We start from the raw sequence: 21,446 nt of genomic DNA on the forward strand, positions 1-21,446 counted from the left end.
GGAAATCTTGCCCAAAACATATAATATTCGTATTTAGGAAGAAGCGATAACAATTTCAAAAGAAGATAACAAATTTTCTAAAAACTATTCGATTATACACTTTTTTGAAAGTGATTTGAGAAGGCTTATCAAAACTGTAATAATTAAAACTGTTTTTCGACTTACTCCTCATTTTGTAAACATAATTTTTCGCCACTGGCTATTAGCAACTGAATTTTGCGGTTGACAGCTCAATTTTTTGCATAAAATAATTCGAACTTTAAAAAAATTAATATTCTGCCGGGAATTATACTAGCAAATTAGAGTTTCCGCTGTCTCATATTATAGTAAAGCTTGACGCAAGGACTGATTATCTCTGAAAAAAAAATTCACTGGAAGCAAACGGTTTGAAATTTTCATTTCAAGAAGCAGAGAAATTCAAACGCGTGGAATTCTCATATTAGATGCATAGACGGAATAATGAAAACTCTGAAATTGTATATTTCTGTAAGAGAGCTGTTTCCTAAAACGAAGGGTAGTTCTTAGCTCCCTGAAAGCCTTGAAGTTGTCATACGATATCCGTGTTTATATGTATACAGGAGTGTAATATTATATTTGAATATCCAGAACATCATATGTCGAGTTATTATTTTCATTTTTATTGTCACCCGTCATCATATCCCGGCAAAAATTTTCCAGTTTTTTACCCAACCGTTTTTGTTACATCCCTTGACTAATTTTCTTTCCATTATACACGAAGCAAGTTTCGAAGCATCTTATGTAATGTCGTCTCGATCCCCGTCGGTTAGTTATTGTTATTATCCTCGTTACGGGTCGTCGCTGCGTTGTACATTTTTATCAACTTTATTTTCGCCTTCTTCATTTTTTGTTTAAAAACTTCCTTTCATTCACGGTTAACGATTTCATCGAACCCTCGCGCCTCACCTCGACCCGCAAGCGCTCGCAGCCCTTACGAGTGACACGATGATAAAAAATGAGAAAGTCTGCGAGGGGGTATCTTTCAGGCTAATTATCCAGGGGTGTACAATATACTTTTGCCAGGGGTGCCGGGACAATTTATTTTGCGTAATAATTCATCATTAGCTAACGAGGCCTGCGATGTAGTTGGTCGAATACTCGTATACATGCAGTACAAGTACATTAACTTTCACTTTTCATTTTTTATTTTATAACATTTTTACGTGAATTTATTTTAAGGTTACACCTCAGGACGTGGAAACGAACATGTTTTCTAGAGAATAAAAATAATCTATTTCCAAGTTTGTGCGTGGAATTAAAAGTAAATATTTCAAAGACTATTTTCCGAAATATTTTTTTCAAGGATCTCGATTCGTTAGAATAATTTTATACCCAATTATTTATAATTCAATGTAAGAAATTTTTCGGGACAATTTAACGGTTTTTTTTTCACCTGCCTGGTATTTTCTTCGTTTTTTTCTATCTGTCTTCTTTTCTCAATATCATTATTACAAAATTATTATAACAATTTCCCTAATAATTTGAACAATATTGTTACTTTCGAGCATTTTGTGTAAAACCGGTTAATTTTGGCTGTTCCTGAGAACAAATCTTAAATAAGATTGGATAATAGGAATAGATAAAAAAAATTGCACTGGATTGGATTAAGATACAAATCATATTTTTGTCAGACAATAGAAAGTGCGGAAAATTGAAAAACTGTGTATCAATTAAAAAATACGGTGAAAATCAATCAACGCGACTTTTAACGATTTTGATAGCTTAGAATACCTACATTTTGACATCTTAATTACAGTCTAATCGAATTTTCGACCCTAAAAATCTGGCAAAAACTCAGTGGATGAACCCACATATAATTATTATTGATCTATGGAAGGCATCAAGAGACCCAAAAATCCCATTTCTAATCTTCGTTATAGATTGAAAGCAACGCGTTAGATATATGCAAATGACAAATGCCTGCCTTCGACGTTATAATTAATGACTCGAGTGTAGAAACCAATTTGCGAAAAAGTATGAAACAACATTAACCGTATCACTCGTGTCTCGTGCAAAACGAGTTTACGCAAATTCGACGCGTGCTAATTCCTCGGCTTACTCTTGCTGTCCATAATAATTCATTGCAAATTTCCCTCCCCCACCTCACCATCTTCACTCCCACCAGTCGTTTGACAAGCATTGTCGTTTTCATGAAATGTAAAAATGAATTCAAACCCCCCTCGCTCCGCTGCCCGCCTACATGTTTCATAACTGTTTACATATTAATTTTTTTCATTTTTTTTTTTCTGTTGCCTTTTCCTTTCGTTTCACCTTCGTTTTTATTGCTCGTATCCCCCCCCCCCTGCCCCTTCCAACTCGTTGGACGAAATTTTCATCGGGTCAATTGTTTCGTGTTATAACCTCCCCTCCTCCCCTCTCGACATCGATTCAAATATTAACACTCCCGACTCTACACAAACCCGCATTAGAATGTGGCACCGGTTTCCTTATAGAATTGAAGAAAATACTCCCGGCAATCACGAAACGTTGCGCTTTACTTATTCAGTTCCGGGTGTACTTTATGCCCCAGAGTTTCTGGAATTGCGCACCACGCTGGAGAAGGAGAAAAAAATTGAAAATTCACGGAAGTCTCTGTGCAGTAGAGTGAAGGTTGAATTTATACAACAACCTTTTTCCATTTATAAATACTTTTGAAAAATAACCATGGGTGTATGGATCAATTGAATCTACAGTCTCGTAAAGAGAGTGTCGAAATGGATCAAAGAATCTCACTGAAATTAATCTTGTCATGTTACGATATTTTTCTGTTGAAAAAGGAAAAACGAAGTGTATTTTGTTTAATTCTCTCTAGATTTAAGACATGAAAATATGTTCAGAAATGTTGATATTGAATAATAGTTTAATTATTAACAAAAGGTCGTGTGTCGTGGTAGAAACGACATTTTCGTTCTGATGATAATTGAAAACATTATTTACTACGGCTATTGCATAAAGGTGTAACGAAAAAAAATTTATTATTGTTATTTCTATCATTCGGATAATTGACGATTTGGATAATCGATGTTCAGAATATCGAAATCCTCACTGTATAACAACTTTGTTTGTTTTAGTTTTTCATGCTTTTTAATAGTCTTGAAGCGTTAGCAGAAAAAAAATATTTCCAAGCGTTCATCACTTTAAAAAATTCAAGTGTTGTTTGTAAATCGATTTCCAAATTCAATCTAATCGATTTCAGCCGCACTCTCGAAATCTTTGCTGTATCAGCATCGTTTCATTGAGACAAGTTCGTAACGAATAATGTATCTAATTGAACCTCAAATAATTAAAGCTTTAACCATAATTGACGAACTTGCAGCGTCAGGCTGTAAAGTACATATAACAGTAAGAAATTGAAAAATATGGAACCCTCGTTTTCCGTTGCGATTTGTTTAATATCAAAAAAGCAGAATTTATGCTACGTAAGCTTGAAATTTCTGAGTAATTGAAAATCGACTCAGCTCGACGGAATACGATGAATAAGAATTTTCATGCGGGCGAGTAACGCGAACAGAAGTAACATATATATGAAAAATACAAGAGCGAAAAACACGTCGATGTTGTAATTCAACCGACGTTTGCGATTCTTTTTTTCATTTGTATATTCTTTCCATTTTCTCTTTTCTCTTTTCTCTTTTCTCTTGACTTTCACTCTCTCTCTCTTTCCCTCTCTGTTTCTCTCCCTCTTTTCCTCCCCCGACTTTACCAGGATGTCAGAAAGACGGACGGATCGTGGCGAAGTGACGCGATGTCTGCTCCCCACGCGCGTTTTCCAACTCGGAGGATTAATAACTAAATGGACGAGCGGGTGAATTATTGAATAGCTAAGCGCGGGGGTAACAACAAATTCAGAATTTACACACACCCGAGAAAGCTTGAGCAAGCAGGGCTTGAACAAAGATAACAGCTTCCTCTCCCGCGGTTGTTTCCACAAGTTTCACCCCGCTGCATATGCCGAGTTAACCAATTCTCCTCAATTATTCCCGCCTTGATTCAACTGCCAAAAACTCGTCCGAGCTTTCGAGGGAAACAACTCGAGAAGAGTGAGCCTCGAATTCAGAATTCTACGTGAACCTTGCGCGTGAATCGTCTTTTCACTTCTCCTCGAGATCTAATAACGAGGTGGAGTACAAGATTCGAAAGACTAAAAGCAGCTAGTAGATTGCAGCAGCCATCAAAGCAAAAGAAAATACTAAAAGAATTAGATGAAAATTATTTTTCTTGGAATAGTTTTTGAATAGTAAAAAAATTGTTTTATTTTCATTTGGCTACATTTGGAATTATTACATTATTTTTAAAACCTTTTTTGGTTTGGAGATTCGATATTTTCGGATTTTCTTCGGCATTTTGCGGATCTTTTCAGGCGTGATCGCGGGGGTTCGCAATTGGGTGGATCGTCGTTAACCCCAAAGATGGCGCTGATCGTTGGAAGAATAAATAACTGACCGGGAATCGACGCTCGGTTAGTCAGTCTGATTCGAGTCTCCGGCCATTTCAGTCGCGCTCGGAACTCTCTTGTTCTCTTCCTCTTCTCTCCAATTTAAACAGTAGATTCTCGACAGACGATCGAACCTCCGTAGATTCACGCCTTTGGCCTCTGAATCTCACGGCAGCTCTCCACTTGCGAGACACAACCATTGATCGTACACTAACAGCTCATACACTCTTGACACAACTTTGCTACTGTAATAATTAGGGGTTTTTATGCCTCAGCGGCTTTTCCCCTCTGAACCAATAAATTGCAATAATTTCTCTTGGCTCAATTGAGAATTTAGACAAATTTATTTCGTTGCATGTTTCATCCTCCAATCCTTATTTCTTTTTATAGAGAACCACGGAAGCCTTCCATGTTGAAAAGTTTTCCGACGCTACTACTTTCATTTTCGCTAAATAAATTTTTGGGTTTATTGGCTGTTCGAAGTATTAGCCGCAGACAATTATTTATTTCGAAATTTTGATTTTTCAGGAAATCAGTTATTCTATATGTGTGATTTATCGAAAATCTCAATTTCGGTAAACAGATCATTTCGTTATCTCAAAATTAGTATCTCGAACATTTCTGTTTTAGGACCAGCCGACTTTTTTCTCTTTCGGGATTTTATCCTCCACCCTAATAACGACGTTTCATGTCTCGTTCATTTGTATAAATGAGAAAAAAGTTACGCACCCAAGGGGCAAATAAGAAACTCATTTAACCCCTAATTTTCATACGTACTTCATTTTCCTCTCGCCAACTTTTCATTCGACCAAAAGTCTCGACAGAAAAGGAATTATTCGAGTTAAAATCACTGAATTATCATACTCCAAACTCAAATATCTCAGCATCTCCATCCCTAACCCCATTCCTAAATTATTTCTAACGATTCCAGATGCGACGGAATCGACTCGCTCCTGGCCTACGTCCTAATCGACGGAAAGATGGAAAAGATCGACGCGTTCTGCGGCTCGATGACGCCTCGACCATTGATGAGCAACGGGCCGAAGCTTTCGCTGGAATTCAACGGCATTGTGTCCTCCAGACACGTGAGAGGATTCAGAGCGACGTACTCCTTCACCGAGAGTAAGTACTTCACTCCATCGCTCTTAAAATTTCGCCAAAATCCAGGGCCGTCAATGATAAATTACGATCTAGTGATCCAGGGTTACACCGCCGTGCGAAAACTGGCCAACAATCGTCCTACAAAGGGCTGCGAATTAGAATCCGAGGGGAAGGTTAAGCTCGCCGAGCATTCGAGCTTTCCTCCCCCTCTCTCTCTGTCTCTCTCTCTCTCTCTCTTTCTCGTGCCGGAAGCCGATACCTTTTGAAAGCATAAGCACAGTAGCGTAAAGAGGGAATCAGGCAGAAATCTACTCGGAAATTAGCCCTTAACCCCACCCCTGGATACCTGCAGACCAGCTTTCCCTGACCGCGACGAATACTCCAGAGTACGTCCCAAAGTGCTCTCACAAGTGTTCCTCGGCGGAGCAAAAGGTCGCACAGGTTTACCCCCGAGGCGATACGCCCTCACCGAATACAAACCGGTTGACGAAATACCCTGCAAACTGCCCTACGGCCGACCGACAACTTTGCCAAAATGTTATTCGTGCACAGCTACGATTACATCGCTCCCAGCCATCTTTGTTGTTCGACTTATAAATCTGGGGGTGCGAGTTGCTGCCATCTTGCTAATACTAACTTATCGCGGATATGTATTCGTGGATTAAGAGTATTATTCAACCCCTTGATATGCAGATCGATTTTTGTGGATGTTTTTTCTCTTGTTTTATACAATTGCTTGTTTGAGGAGGGTGGTTGGCTGTATAACGATACTTTTTTTTTCTTTTACAAAACAGTCGTGAGAAAATTGTTTATTCTGGTTAAAATCTGCCATCGTGGAGTGAAATCGGACATATTTATTAGATTTTTTACAATTTTTAAGCGGTTTGAAACGAAACGTCTTTTTACTTATAATTTCAGTATCTTATATTTTCTTAATTTTTTTTTTTTTTAGATATCTTCGTAACAAACAAGTTTGATAATTTAATAAACATTCGGTACCTGCACAATTATATTTTTCTATGTCTATAATCGTGTATAATATTATCGGTGAATAGTAACGATTTTTGGCGAATCAAAATGAAATTAGTTTATTTTTAATAAACTTAAGCCTCGTTGAAAAATTTCAACACTATTCGGAATTCATTGAAGACAAACTGTAGGGAATTTATTTAAGTAATAAAACGAGCCCTGAATAGTTGAGAAAAAACGAACCGAAAAATTGCTAATAATTAAACTCTTTCTATTGTATTTTCGGTTTTAATTATTGCTTTTTTTGACGCACAGAAAAGATTATTTTCGTAAAACTCATGTCAATTAACTCGAGTTTAATTTTTGAAACATTGACTTTATTATTTTTTTATTCAAAGTCAGCTATCTCACTGCTTCATTTTTTTTTTTTTGAAGAAGAAGAAGAAGAAGAAGAATACTCAATTACTGGGTTCAAATAATAATAAACAAATACCACTAAATAAAAACTGTTACATGAATTAAATACAAAATTGATATGAATTTTGTAGTTATTGCCGAAAATTTAGGGGAAAAAATCGGACTAATAATAAAAACTCCGTTCTTCTGGAAGAGCGTCTTACATTGCAAAAATATTAGAAAAAAATTTGCACACACCGTTTACTTCCGGGTAGATACAAGATTCCACCTCCGGTACGGTTTCACTAGAACTAGCATAGGAAATAGAGTTTATAGCGGGTTTAACGTTCGGCTTTCTCCACCGAATCTCGAAGGTGCGTAACTCCGAGTTCCACCGGTTTAAGTTCCTCCTACATCTGTCTGTCTACTTATCCATCCATCCATTCATCCATACGTCTCTTCCACTGGCGGTGACACCTCCGTCAAAATTTCAATCTCCCTTAAGTATTCTCGAGAGAGCGATATTAATATGCATAGTACGACACAGTGCCAATTTCTGCATTACTGTGATTGAAGACGCGTGGAAATCTCAGCTGCGAGAATATTTGTCAATTTATTTTCAAAATCCGCGTGTCGGGAACAGGTGCGTACTAATGTGGATTGGAAATGCAACTCGCGCTAATCATTCATCGCCGGTTTAAGGCGCCAGATTTGATTCGAAATAAGCGAGAAAGGCCTGATAGGTTCTTGGCGTTGAGAATCCGACTTTTCGAAGGCAATTTGAAAGTTACATAATATCTGCAAATGAAAGCTGCTGAAAAGTTTTTCACTCCAATTTACACCGGAGAAGTATTTCACGATTCCATTCACCCGTCGATTTCTCGTTTCTGTAACCACCTTGCGGAAAAAAGTCTTAAATTTCTTCCCCAAACTTGCCAAGAATTAAATTCGACTTTCAACTTTTTTCGGATCCCTGTTTATCGATCCTGTTTCGTCGAGCAATCCTGGTATCAAAAACTCGAGATGTGTCATCAAATAATGGCTTCCTTATAAGCCCACGATTCAAAAATCCCATTGATAAAAATCTCGCAGGTACCGATCTATAATAATTACGAAAGTGGATATCCTTTTGAATTTTTTATGATTAAGAACGTTGAAATTTTGGCAGAGAATTGTCTCTTCCGAGTCAGAAATACACTTTTGACATTTTGATGACTGCTGATGAGGAAGAAATGTTTATAATTCCTGAATTTCGGCGAATCAACTGCTTAAATATTCGGATAAAGAGAAAATTCAGCGGGAAAATCAAGATTCAATAAAAGTCACAATATTTCAACACTCTTTTCCAAGTTATCAAAAGATCAAAAGGGAAACTGGAACATTTGAATCGACAGTTTCGAAATATAAAATATATTGTTCGACTCCCATGAGACCAAATGATTATATTTGCAAAAAACCGTTCCGAACCTGAACAGATCCCTTAAACTGATGCGATGAGTGAAAAATTTCTGTTCTACATTCGGAGAGAAAATGACGCATAGTTATTATTCCTGTCTTCGTGCACAACTTATGCTATTAGATGAAACTTTTACGTGCAATGCTGAGACGTCGTTTTTCACAGTTATGATAAAACCGACAACAACTTTGAGAAGTTTAGATCTCGCAACTTTGAAACGCGCTTCAAGTGAGCTTTGCTTCGCAATTTCTCCGGGTCGACTTATTTGCCGTAGTTCGATGTATTTAACGCTCCTTATGCTTTTGAACGTGAACTACTGCTCGGCGTATTTGTTAGTTTATAAAGGTAAACATTTATCAGCGCAGAACTGCAACGAATCCGCGCCACAGCGAACGGTGGAGAATTATTATCTCGCTGAATTTTCATCCGAATCTATTATCGCATCTGATAATAATTTAGGTTTGCCTTTTGGCGCAATGATAATAAAATAAACAAATCATCGGATTATTATTCACAATTAAGGCGTGGAAATATTTTGAATCCAACTTTTGAACTAGATTTCTAATTTCAAAGCAAATCGCGAAATTAGTTCCATAGAAAAATTCAGCCATGTTTTATTCATTATATTAATACACACTATTACTAGTAGAATTTTTTTTTTTCAATATGGAGTTGAGGCCACATTTTGCTAAATTTGAATAGTAGTTAAATGAACGTCATGTCTATTCTTGCAGACCAATAATAAAATTACCGAAATTTGTCATGGTTCAACTGAAAATCCAAAGCTTCGTTGAAATCTTTCATTTTTAATACCAAAATAAAAATCAAGCTACTTTGCCAATTATTTCCACTATATTCAGCTTTTCATTTTCGTTTTATGTTGAAAGCTGAATTCACAGCGATGGACTTTGACGAATGAGTGAATACAAAAGGCCTTTTTACAACCGAATCTTTTCACTGATTAAATAGTTTTCGAAATCCTGGAATATCCTGGAACGCCAAAAATCCTTACCATATATCCATGAAACGACTATGGCGTTTCGAGTCGCGCCGATATTGCAGGGATTCGCGTCGCCGCTTTGCCCGCGGAGATTGACGCCGTAACTAAACTCAAGAAGCCAAGTTTGGCAATAACAGTTTTTGCTTAGATTGTCTAGGAGTCTAAGCTGTCGCTACGGAAGTACGCCGTTCCTAAACTACGTTACGCTTCACGTAGCTTCGCTATGGGATAAAGTGGACGGCAGATAAGGGGCTGAAGATTTTTTCCTTTCTCTACTTCCCGCACGTGACAGCTTCGGTAATCCGAAAATTTTTTTAATGTTCTTTAGTACAATTTTCATTACGGCTGAAGTATATCGCTCATCAAGTTTATATGTAATATTAATTTCAAAAAAAAAACGCAATAGCATTGCCAGATTTCACTCCATGAAGAATCGTTTTAATTAGATGATTATTTTCAACAAATTCAGTGAAACTCCTTTTTTCATCATATTGGTATCGTAAAATATTTAATTTTACAAACGGCAACATCGAATTGACTACTGAAATATGAATTTGTATAATCTCCTTCATTGACTTTGTTGAAAATCGTCTTCTTAACTATGAAATGAGTCATTGATCTAATTATTCATCAAATTATGTTTATATATATATATATATATATATATATATATATATATATATATTAATCACATATCAATTACACTGAAAAGTATCGATTTTCAGCGAACCGAACTCCATAATTCATGGTTTTATAGACACACTCACGTAAGACTTGCAAAAAGCTCGCAGATATTCGGGCATCAATTCCTAAGTCGTGTTTCAAGCGTCTTTTATACGCATACTCGCTGACCTCATTGTGAGTGCAACGATATACGTACGTACATGGGTCCTTGATATACGACGTACTCGAAGATTATCGACCAAGCAGGTATTATAAAAGTTCTTTGAAAACTTTATCAATTTTAAGAAATTGCCGGTCACACGGTAGAACCCGGAGTCGAGGTTGCAGGCGGTTGGTTGGATACTCGTTCATTGACTTTTGCCTTACTTCCGTTTTTAGGTGGCCAAGTGTGGAACATCCATACATGAAGTGTACAAACCTTCTGATCATTCTCTTGAAATCTCGCAAAGTTTACGCCAAGTGATATATTACAGTTGATCGGTGAAAAGTGGACGAAGGTGAACGGATAAGCAAAATATTGAATCTTTTTGAAAATATCTGTACAATTATCGAGTAAAAATTTTCATAATTAATTACAATAATACTAACAAATAAATATTGAATATTATTTTCAGCGGAAATTCTGATGACGCATAATTGCTTGATAAGTTTATTGCGATTGTTATTTATTTTCGATTAATTTCGCATCGTGGATAATGTAGAAGCCATCCAGTATAAGTGAAAATCTATCGGTAGGCGAATTTAACCACCAAGAGTTATCGTGAGAGGCACAGAAGTTGGTGTATTTCTTTTCAAACTTGGGATATAAAGGGAGAGAGTCTTGTCAACGATCCAGCAAGCACTGCATACAACTTCGATACCTCGTTTAGTTTTATTTCGATTGTTTCGGACAAGCTGTGTCGAATTTTGTGTTTTTAGGAACGATATTGCATTATACACGTGAACGGTAACAAAACAAACTTTTCCAATATATCTTTCACCTAGAAAGTAGAAGCAAATACTCCTACATGGATGTGTACATAAGTATACGAAAATACTGCAAGTTCGTATTTCAACTTCTGTCAACATATGGAAGTCAAAAAGTCTTTCTGCCTTTCCACTCTTGTATCTCTCTCTCTCTCTCTCTCTCTCTCTCTCTCTCTCTCTCTCTCTCTCTCTCTCTCTCTCTCGCTTTGCCCACCTATACGTCTATCTATCTCTATCTATCCTACATAGCTTCGTTGGTTTAACCATTCATCACGTACGAAAAACTTTTGATTGGTGATGCATCAGGATAAAATAGAAAACACACAACTTGAACACGTGAAATTAAACAAAAGCTGTTTCACAATTCGTATCTGTCGGTCCGAAGACGAACTATTGTTTGCTTATTGTTCTCAACATTAATGTAATCCATTCAAGAGACTATGCGTACATCGTGAAAATAAAAATAAAAATTTCCTCCACTACGTTATTTAAGTAATATTAAATCTAAATAAGAAAAATTTGAAATACTTTAGAGTGTGAATAATATATGTGAAAATACCGAAGAGATTGAATATCTAAAAAGTCATTGGACGCACGTTAATTACTTTGAATTGAGCCGAAAATAGATCCTGTAAAATCTCCTTCAATTTTCGAAAAAGTTTCAATTACTTTGCCAGGATTTTCTCGTTTATCTCGAAGCTGTATATTTTCGACATCATCTCTTCTGGATTTACCGCCTGCGGTGACAGCTTTATAACATAAAATAGTTGATACTCGGTATTTATGAAGCAATCTAGATAAAATCTCTTGGTGATTAATTGTGATTATAAATTCATTTGGCTGAGAAGATAAATCTACTATAATCTTTGAAAACGGTGTCGGCGTATTAAAGCTCGAAGGTTACTTAATTTGCCATTTCACTTTGGGCCGTGTTACGGTTGAATGATGAACCGGACTTTGGTGGTTAAATTTTTTCACAACAGATTGAAAAAAATTTTCTCCAAAGTTTCTTTACATTCATCAATTTATCATTCGAAGGGAGATTTTTTTCAAAAATATTTCGTTCTTTATATTAAGTGGGTGGGTTTGAACTCTGGTTAAAAGTTTTGATCGATCGTCGATTTACGGGACGTGCCTTTTTGCCGACACATTCGGAACGTATCGCGATCTACCATCCCTTGCAATGACGTCATAGATCCTATAAGCTCCCCTCCAAATGTTAACTATTCCACCAAACATATTGGCGGATTTGCGCAGGGCCTTTTCGCGTGTAAATTGCGGCTTATCAAGACTCACAGCTTTCATAGTTTTCCCCAGAATCGAGGTCGATGGCTTAAATCACCCACTTCTTGTAATGATTTGCGAAAAAAGATTCCTTCGATATATTGACCGAGCAAAAGAGGCAAAACATACCGACATCGGAAGAAAGTTTTTTTTATTTTACTGACAATTTATCACCGTAGCTAACATTCTGAATAATGAAATCGTCTTTCTTCACTGAAGAACAAAGAAATGAAGTCTTGTAAGGAGGAGGAACGAAAAAAGAATTATAAAGTTTGAAACTGATTACGCATTCATAATAGAAACGAGAAAGACGCTGCAGTTTAGCTTTTATCCTGATCGAATAAACTCTCTGAATCATACGAGAAGACAATAAGACTAAGCAAAAAATGAAAAAAGTACCTAATTGATTATCTCTCTATATAGTTGCGGAAATAAACGTTGATCCGTGAAGTAATCCAACTGTAAGTGCTTTTCGTTGAATCACCTAAGAATTCCTTTATCTCGTGAACTGCAATTCAAGGCGCAAGTGTGTGTATGTATATATATATATACATATAAATTCCACTCGTTAAAAGAATAAAGTTGTAAACCACGAGGAAGTGGAAATAAAAAAGAGTATGAACGGCTAAAACAATAAAAGATCGAGAGAGAGAACCGATCAAATAAATGCAGTTTCGAACTGGTGCACTTTGTACGCGTTTTATCACACGTGAAGAGCGGACTGCTGCAACTCCCATCGAGTGTAATAAACCAACGTACTCGGGATAGCGATCAGGATTCTCATTGTATCGAGAAAAATTTTGCAACACTTTAAACAGCGCGCCTACTACGTAAATGAAAATAAGAAAATTAGTCAAATACAAGGAGTTTGCGTGGACGAATGAATTTCACCGGTTCTCACTCTGCTAGAAGACGTCCAAGAATCAACATCTAATAATGGACTTCGTAATCCATATTTTAAATACATTCGTACAATTCGATATAACCAATTTTACTATATACATTTTTTTTTCTTTGTTATTGAACAAAGTCTAGTTCCATTATTTTCTAAAACTTTAAATGAGAACATAAAAATTTTAACAAGTTGATACCAATTAGAAGTGAAAAACCATCTACGGAAATGAAATCTAAAAAATGTAAACGTGGGACAACGGCTCGACAAAATTCATCTTTAAAATATCCACCTTTTTTCACCAACAAACTACGAAACCTGCTCAGACAGTAGTAAGGAAAAGTCAAATTTTAGGAAGAAACAAAAACTGTAATTATTCTCTAAAGAAAAGACTAGTCACGAAAATATTGTCCAATTAAATCTGAAAACGAAGATTTATATATACATAGAAAAAACGTATTTTAATCTTGATTAAAAATAATTAATACTTACAATTTTATTTATACAAGTTTATAACCTCTGATTTAACTATTTATTAAACAAAAATAAAATACGTACGGTTGGCCAAAAAAAAAAAAGAAATTCACTCAAAATTGATAATGAAACAAAATTTACTGATTTTACATCTATATAAATACATGTCTGAACAATTTTACTTATAGTTTAAACCTTGTATCCTCAATAGCAATTTTTTATTTTTTTTTGTATTTGCATAAAATTTCTTGTGGTAGATAACAACCGTTACATTTTCTATAAGTTATACTTTCATTAGACAGTTTTTAACTACGTTAATTTTTACCCTAAGCGAGAAAAAATATGGCGTGTTTTCTGACCATTCGTACTATAGTTTCGAGTAACTATAACGAATGAACTTTTTCTCAGTTTGGCAGTTTCATGCGGAGGGCGGCGTAGAAATATGTCTATAAATCTCTGATTGACATGAATAATTGAAAATATTGAAAGGACGATACTTTTGTGGCTGGGTACCTTATGAATCTTCGCTCGCCCATAAATCCGATATCGAAATGTCGGGACGGCGTCCAACTGCGCTGGATAGCTCATACCTCCGTGTCCTATGACCTGTCCGCAATAAATGAGCGAACGAAACTCACCGAGGGGATGAAGATGAACACAGTCTTCGAGGGTAAGAACGGGGCTCGCTGCGCAAGAAAACATGAGAAATTGCTATTCGAGCCGATTCGTAAAAGGGTTTCAATATTTTTGTTAGGGTGTCTGGAAATGGCGATTCTTCGAGAAAAAATTTCTGTCAAAATGAAAATAATATTATACAGGCACGTGCATGCCAAAACTTCGTAAGGACGTGATTAATTGAAGACAAAGTTTTTTTTTTTTTTTGGTGCGGTGGATCTTACAGGATTATGAAAATTGTTGAGTTCAGATATTGGCTCTCATCGTGAATCAACGAAATGAATATTTGTCAATCTAACAAATATATTTTTCATCTGAATAATACTAAATTAACATGATTCCGGAATATCTGCACAGAAAGATTCTAGAACGATTCACGAAGGTTTTGAGTATTAACAAGAGTGAAAAAGTGCTTCTTCGTGAGAGAAAAAATTGAAACGAATTTTTATCGTGCCAGAAAATAATAAATATATCTGCTTATTGTTAGATCCGAATTTTTTTCTATCTGATCTGATCCAATCCAATTATACGTAACTTGCCGAACCATTCCGATCGGATATTTTATTTAATATTTCTGTCATCGGTGTCTTTTCTTTATCTGTAAAAAATGCTCCGACTTTCAAATTTCAGTTTTCCCAATAAGACATGAAAGTTCTGCATCCGAATTCTCGGTACTTGGTTTCTAAAGTATGTACTTTCGGAACGGTGCATCCGCTCTAAAAAGCGAAGAGAATCACTTGGTGGGAGGAAATCAGTTCGAGAAGGAAAATTCGGAGGAGGTTAGAAACTTTTTTCAACCACGAGGAGCCGTTTCGTGCCATTGAACAAATTGTCAAAGAGATAAAATAAATTCTACACTTTATCGCGTGAAGGGTACTTTGCAGCTCGGACGGCGGTTCTCACGCTGAAAACTTTTTTGCTCGTCTATATATTATACAGATAGCCTACATGGCCTGTATAAGCATATACATGATGTCTGGCTACTCCTCGTTTATGAGATCGCAACCTTTTTGCCTGCGTTTTTTCTGTCTCTGTCTCTTTTTGCTTCTCACGTATCTGCAGTTTGTATCTTTTTGAAAAATATCACGTTGCCTTGCGTGTTTTCAGCAAGAAACATTCTATCAAGGGGGTTAAATCGGGGTGTAAAAAATGGAAAAAAATTGAAACAAAAACCGAAAATCAGAATAAACGAGACTTCGAACGTAAAGATATCGAAAATATAGGTGCTGAAATTTCTGCAAGCCAGAAATTCACGAAACTGAAAATCTTTGATCACTCGGAATTTTGATGTTTCAGATTTTTAAATTTTCTCATTTTTTCGCTATTGGAAGCTTACTTTTTCGAAACATTAATGTTTTGTTGGAACTATTAGTTCTTTACTTGAAGTTTAGCCGACAAAAAATTAAGAATTTGGTGCTTTCGCAGCATTTCTAATTCGGAATTTCAACCCCGCCACGTTAAATCAAACGATTGAAGAGAGGGTAAAATTATTTGTCAAGAATTACACATGCGATCTATGGTTTGCTGGGGATGCAGCTAACGGCAATGACGGAGAGGGGGGAAGTTAATTAGAATTCAAAATCACGCTGACGTTGTGCAAAATTGAACGTGATTATAACGCGACACTGTATGCACATACATTGTCGATGAATTTACAGCTTAACGCAGATACCCTAATAATGGCAACCTAATTAGAATGTATTAATATTGATCACGGATTCTCGGATAATCGATTCCACAATCTGCCTAGCTATATACACCCGCTCTGTGTGTCCCGGCTCATTGTCAGTCGCCTCTCGGTGGCTCGATGAAAAGTTTCCCTCAATTCGCCAGCAAACTGAACACCCGAAATATACGTGCGATGGGAAAATCTGGACGCTGTGCACTTTTCATCTGCATTTTTTTCCATTTATATGACCATTGAAATGTATGCACATCGTTGCTATTATCGTTTCCTGTTTCTTATACAAAATTTGTACTCTCAAGCAGAGAGAGAGCTTCGTGAGAAGTTAATTTCCGTGGGAATTCCAAGATCTGAACCGAAACCTTAATTCCCTTTGAGGTTCAATTTCGCTCACGAACTAAGGCGACGAAGTTTGTCAAGAGAGTAAAGTTTCTTCGGCTATACAATCGAGATCTAATGTGCGAAGGCAGCGATGAAATCCGAAACAAAGTACACAAAGCGAGACCCAATGAGGATCTCTCTCTTTCTCTCTCCCTCTCTCGTTGCCGAAAAAAAGAGAGAGAGTGAAGAAATCATAGAAATAGAGTGAGGATCAGTTCTGATGTCGCTTGTGGCTGAGCAACTTTGCCGGGCACTTATGAAACGCGGTCTGAAGATTGATCGATTTCTAGTACCCGGCTAATGGAACTTGAAGGAGGCAAAACCAAGAGACACCGTCGCTCTCTTGAAAGATCAGATTCTGTTTCAATTTTTTTCGGTATAAGAAATCGGCGACTTTTCGTCGCCGGCTGTAGTTTCCTCGCTCGATGTTCAACATTTTGAATGAAACCAGTCAAGTTTTAGTCGTATGTGAGGGTTTCAAGGGAAGAAAGAAAATTATCGGAAATGGACAGAAGCAGCCAGTTCCTTTTTCCACGTGTCTGCGGGCGAACTTTCGAACTTTGTTTTATGAAAACAACTCCAATACTATTCGACCATCATCCACCTAGATTCTGGAAGAGGAGGAGGAGATTGGTTTGCTACAATTCGATACTTTCTATCAACTTTACTACGAGACTGTGACATATTGATATTCATGAAATTTTTATGATCGTGAACCACGAAAATCTCGCCTAAAGTACAAAAATAGAAAATACTAATGAAAATAGAAGCTCAGGATATCGATGCTTGATTTCAAATCGCTTAAAAATACTCGCAAATCTAAACTCATTCGATTTTACTCTACGATAGTTTATTTCGTTCAGAAAACTATTTTCTACGAAGTCAGTGAAACGTATTTTTCTGTCATATTAAAATCGGTAAACAAGTAATTTTTAACAAACAAAAATAAACAAGTAATTTTGAAGTAAATAATCCTTGGAATAAAATAGAGTGTAAAAAAAAAAAATTGAAATCTACTAGATTAATAATCGTAAAGATATATTCTTCAGACGAACAAACATCTTTTCAAAATTGTTTTCTATCTCAGCTATGCTTATCCCTCGCGTTTAATTCGAAACAACCGAATTTCTATGTGTATTTTTAGAAATGAATTCTGTTGAATGATTCAGTGTACAAAACGATGGGTATTATTACAAAGAGACGGAGTATTTCAAAGACTTCTACCCGAAGTAGTCCCCTACTTGTACGACAATCTCGAGGGTTACGATGCAGGTCGATTCTATAGAAACCGAGACGACATCCTGAAGAAGCCATTACTCAAAACATATTTTAATGGAATGACGTCTTTCTCTCCTTTGTTGAAAGAAAATCCAAACTGTGAAGCAGCAAACGTTCTTCGCGAAGTCAAATAGGTATATATAACGACTGGAATTTCGGCATCGAATTGACGTGGATTATAAGAATAAAGCGGTTTGTTATTATGATTTTTCATTGTTGCATCCATCAAGAATAATTACGTCGCAGTTAAATTTACACTTTTCTCATCTGTCAGGGTGATTAAGTCGATACTCGTTTCCCTAACATCGATTATTATTATTATTATTATTGAATCCTTGAGAAATATCAAGTATCTAACCCAGAAAAGAAATGACTGAAAAAAAACGTACAATACAATGAATCTTGAAAAATAGGTTCGATGAATGAAATTTAAGTCGCTTGAGATGTATCTTAGCGAAAGAATAAAAAATTCTCTCCTCTAAAGGAGAAACTAATTTCATACGTCAATTATACGAGAAAGATCGCATTCTTTTTCAATTTTTTTTTCTATCGAAAAAGAAGGAGGGGAGCCAAAATTTTATGAATTCTCTACCAAATTGCCTGTAATTAATTTTAAACAAAAGTTTAATGTATATATACATATATATATATATATTGTAATAAGGTGCAGCTTTATTAAATTTGATCTATAATTATTTTGAATACGAGGCTTTTCGATTAGTTGAGTAACTGTGAATTTAATAATGAATTCATTACGGACCAAAATGAGCTACCGTTCATTAAAACTTGTCAGCCTGTTTCGACGTGAGAAAGAAAAAGGGGAAAAAAACGTAACAAACTTTTTGCAATAATATTAGCATTAAAAAAAGGCATTTAATTGCAGAGTGTTCGAAATTCTCTTCAGCACAATAAAGGACAGGTTAATTAAATTAAAAAAAGTCATTCTTATTATACTCTTCGGACAATTTTATCGTGAATGAGTTACGATCGGATGGTATTCAAGGGATTCTTTTTTTCGTGTCCACAGATTTCGGCATCACGACGGGTCGCCAGCTGCCAGAATACCCCTGCGCATTCGTCTTCAACAGTAACGAGACTCGAAACGGAACATTTGCTTCGCCAAACTACCCTGGCTTCTATCCGAGAGACACGGAGTGCCATTATTTCTTTAACGGACAACCGAAAGAGCGAGTTCATCTGCACTTTCACTACTTTGACGTCGAAGGAGTGCTGCCGTAAGTTGAGGAAATTTTTTTCAAATTAAATAATTAGATTATTTATTTGATCGTCGGACTTGCTATTTGAAAAATATCCAGACGTGCGAGAAATCAATCCACGTTTATGCTACTACTTGATGAAAATATCAACCACTGAAGCAACTTACGCCAATGTCTACTGATATCAAACTCAAAAAAGTCAAATTCTAATCCTTATAGACGATACTGATATTATTATTGAACATTAGAATCAATGCTCGCTGATTTCTCATAGTAACAGATTTTTTTCCACAAAACATTGATCATGCGACGAAATTCATATATTTTGAATGGCGAACCTTACAGCAAACGTTGCACGAGGGCTCACAGAGTTAAAATGGGATTCTGTACTTTAGAGGAAATTTCTATTCATTTATTTGAAACGAATCTAGAGGACGGGGAGGGAGAAATTTAAAAAAAATGAAAACTACCCTAGTTGAATACTAACCCCGTTGAATTTTCGGCTGATTATTATCGCGACAAGTGAAAATTGAATTTAACACCCCGATAAAATCGAGTTACACGCCTTCGGTGATGTTCGTAATTGTAACGGGGGTTGCGGGTGGGGGTGTTATGGTTTAATTAATCAAATTCATCAAGCACCTCCTCCACTCCATTCCATGCACCCTTTGCTAGCAACGCTACATACCCCTGGGTGTGTACACATACATATACGTCTCCCTTCGCCTGCAAGGATTCCTCTCGAATCTTTGGATACACGATATAGCACGTATTCCGAGACTGGCTGATACTTCGCAAGTTTCGAAGTTACCTGCCTGGGAGATTGCAAATTGAGTAATTGATATCAAGGCCCTGTCTTGGCCCTCTCTGCCTTCCTTCCGCGCTCTATAAATCCGGGATTCGTACCAACTACCGTGTAACGAGCGTTTTCGCGGGAATTAAACGGACCCTTTCAATCCCCTCGAGAGATCTCGAAATACACATTCGCGCCGTTTCAAAGGAGCGGAACCCCCGGTCCTCGCAAAACCGTTGGTCTCAAGTCAAGGAAGTAACTGCAACTTTGTTATAAAAGTAAATATATAAGCTAAGAAAAACATAGTCGTTTATTTAGAAGAAGTAATAAGCAAAAGAAGGGTTTTATACATAAGAATCGATTCATTTCCGATAGAACCAGAGATTCGAATTAAACGGGATATTTCAATTTTTCATGCCCATCATTTTGTTGCAAAATCCTGTAAGTTTGAAATTTTTGCATCGATCCGTTTCCGAGATTATCAGACATTTTCAGACAGACATTTTCTAAAAATCCGTTTTTCGGGTTCTAGAGAAGTGAGGAATAGTGATTTTCAAGTGTGATGAATAGCAAGAATTATTTCTATAGGGATAAAAATTGCCGAGCACCTTCTGCGTGTATCTATATAGTTATTCAAACCTTCAACTTCTTTTGGATCCCTTATTTCAAAGGTCAACTTCAATATCGCCAAAGTTAGGCCGGTTAAATTTGAGAAAATGGTGTTGAAAACAAGTGAAACGAACTCGAAGCTTCTCAAAGCTACGTGTCTTTGTATTACACGCATTCATTCTTGTTCCAAAACTCTCGGAGTTTCGTTTTTTTTAACAAACTCAACAAACAAAGCTGCCTATTCTTTTATTCAGTGATATATTGTTCAAGCTACACTTTGAAGATGTTTTTATGAGAATACGTCAGGATTAACAATTTAAAACCATTTACAAAAATCAGATAGCCAGGATCCCGAATTTAATAAACTCGAATAACAAATGCAAGAGAATAGATACTATCAAAAATCTTGAGTCTCAAATGGTACCAATAAAAAGCTTCAGATTGTTTTTTGTTCGAATTTACACGAAGTTCATACTGAAACATAAAAAACTTGACGTCAAGTCGTCCCGAGAGATCTAGCCGGTAAAAGTAATTTCAAGTCTTTTGAATTCTTCAAGTTCTGCAGTTTTGTTTTTGCATTCACTCAATGACAGAGTGCCATGGGCATTCCGTTCCTTTAATTTTTTGTCTCTTCTTTTTCGTCCGTGCCTCACTTCTTGTACATCTAATAATTCACTTTTCTCCTTCTCTTTTTCAACAAACTTTTCGGATGGATTATCTCTCTCCCTGTTATATCTTGCTTGCTTTTATCCTCTTATAACAACACCGCCATGCCTTCCTGATGTATCAATTTCTTCGAGTGAAACATCCAATTCCTTCTCACAATTGATACCTATAGACCGAAGTTGCTTCATATAAATCCATATACGCGTACATGTATACGTACATGGGTACATATGTACTATCCATGTGGTTTTTTTTCTTTATATATAAATATCCTCGCGAGCTTATCCGCAATTCACTTTGCCAGGGTCAGTTTATGTCACGCGATTCGCAGCCAAAACTGACCGCAAAATGATGCGAAATTTTCCGCATCTCGAATAGCGGTTTCGTAAAACGTTATTCCACGGGTAAATTTTTGGAAAAATGCATTTTTTTCTTCTCTTTTCTTCCGCCCAAACGTATGTAATGAAT

The 21,446-nt window shown here is 36.3% G+C and overlaps 1 protein-coding gene across 1 annotated transcript in view; it reads left to right on the plus strand.

The window, feature by feature from the left end:
* The window catches only part of LOC124406506 (suppressor of lurcher protein 1), a 334,769-nt gene that overhangs the window by 303,667 nt on the left and 9,656 nt on the right, over positions 1-21,446 (plus strand). Inside the window, exons 10-11 of the mRNA XM_046881944.1 lie at positions 5,385-5,575; positions 18,721-18,928. Coding sequence (XP_046737900.1) covers positions 5,385-5,575; positions 18,721-18,928 — 399 coding nt within the window. The remainder of the gene's footprint in view (positions 1-5,384; positions 5,576-18,720; positions 18,929-21,446) is intronic.

This window comes from Diprion similis, chromosome 1, assembly GCF_021155765.1.
Source record: "Diprion similis isolate iyDipSimi1 chromosome 1, iyDipSimi1.1, whole genome shotgun sequence".
NCBI classification, from domain to species: Eukaryota; Metazoa; Arthropoda; class Insecta; order Hymenoptera; family Diprionidae; genus Diprion; species Diprion similis.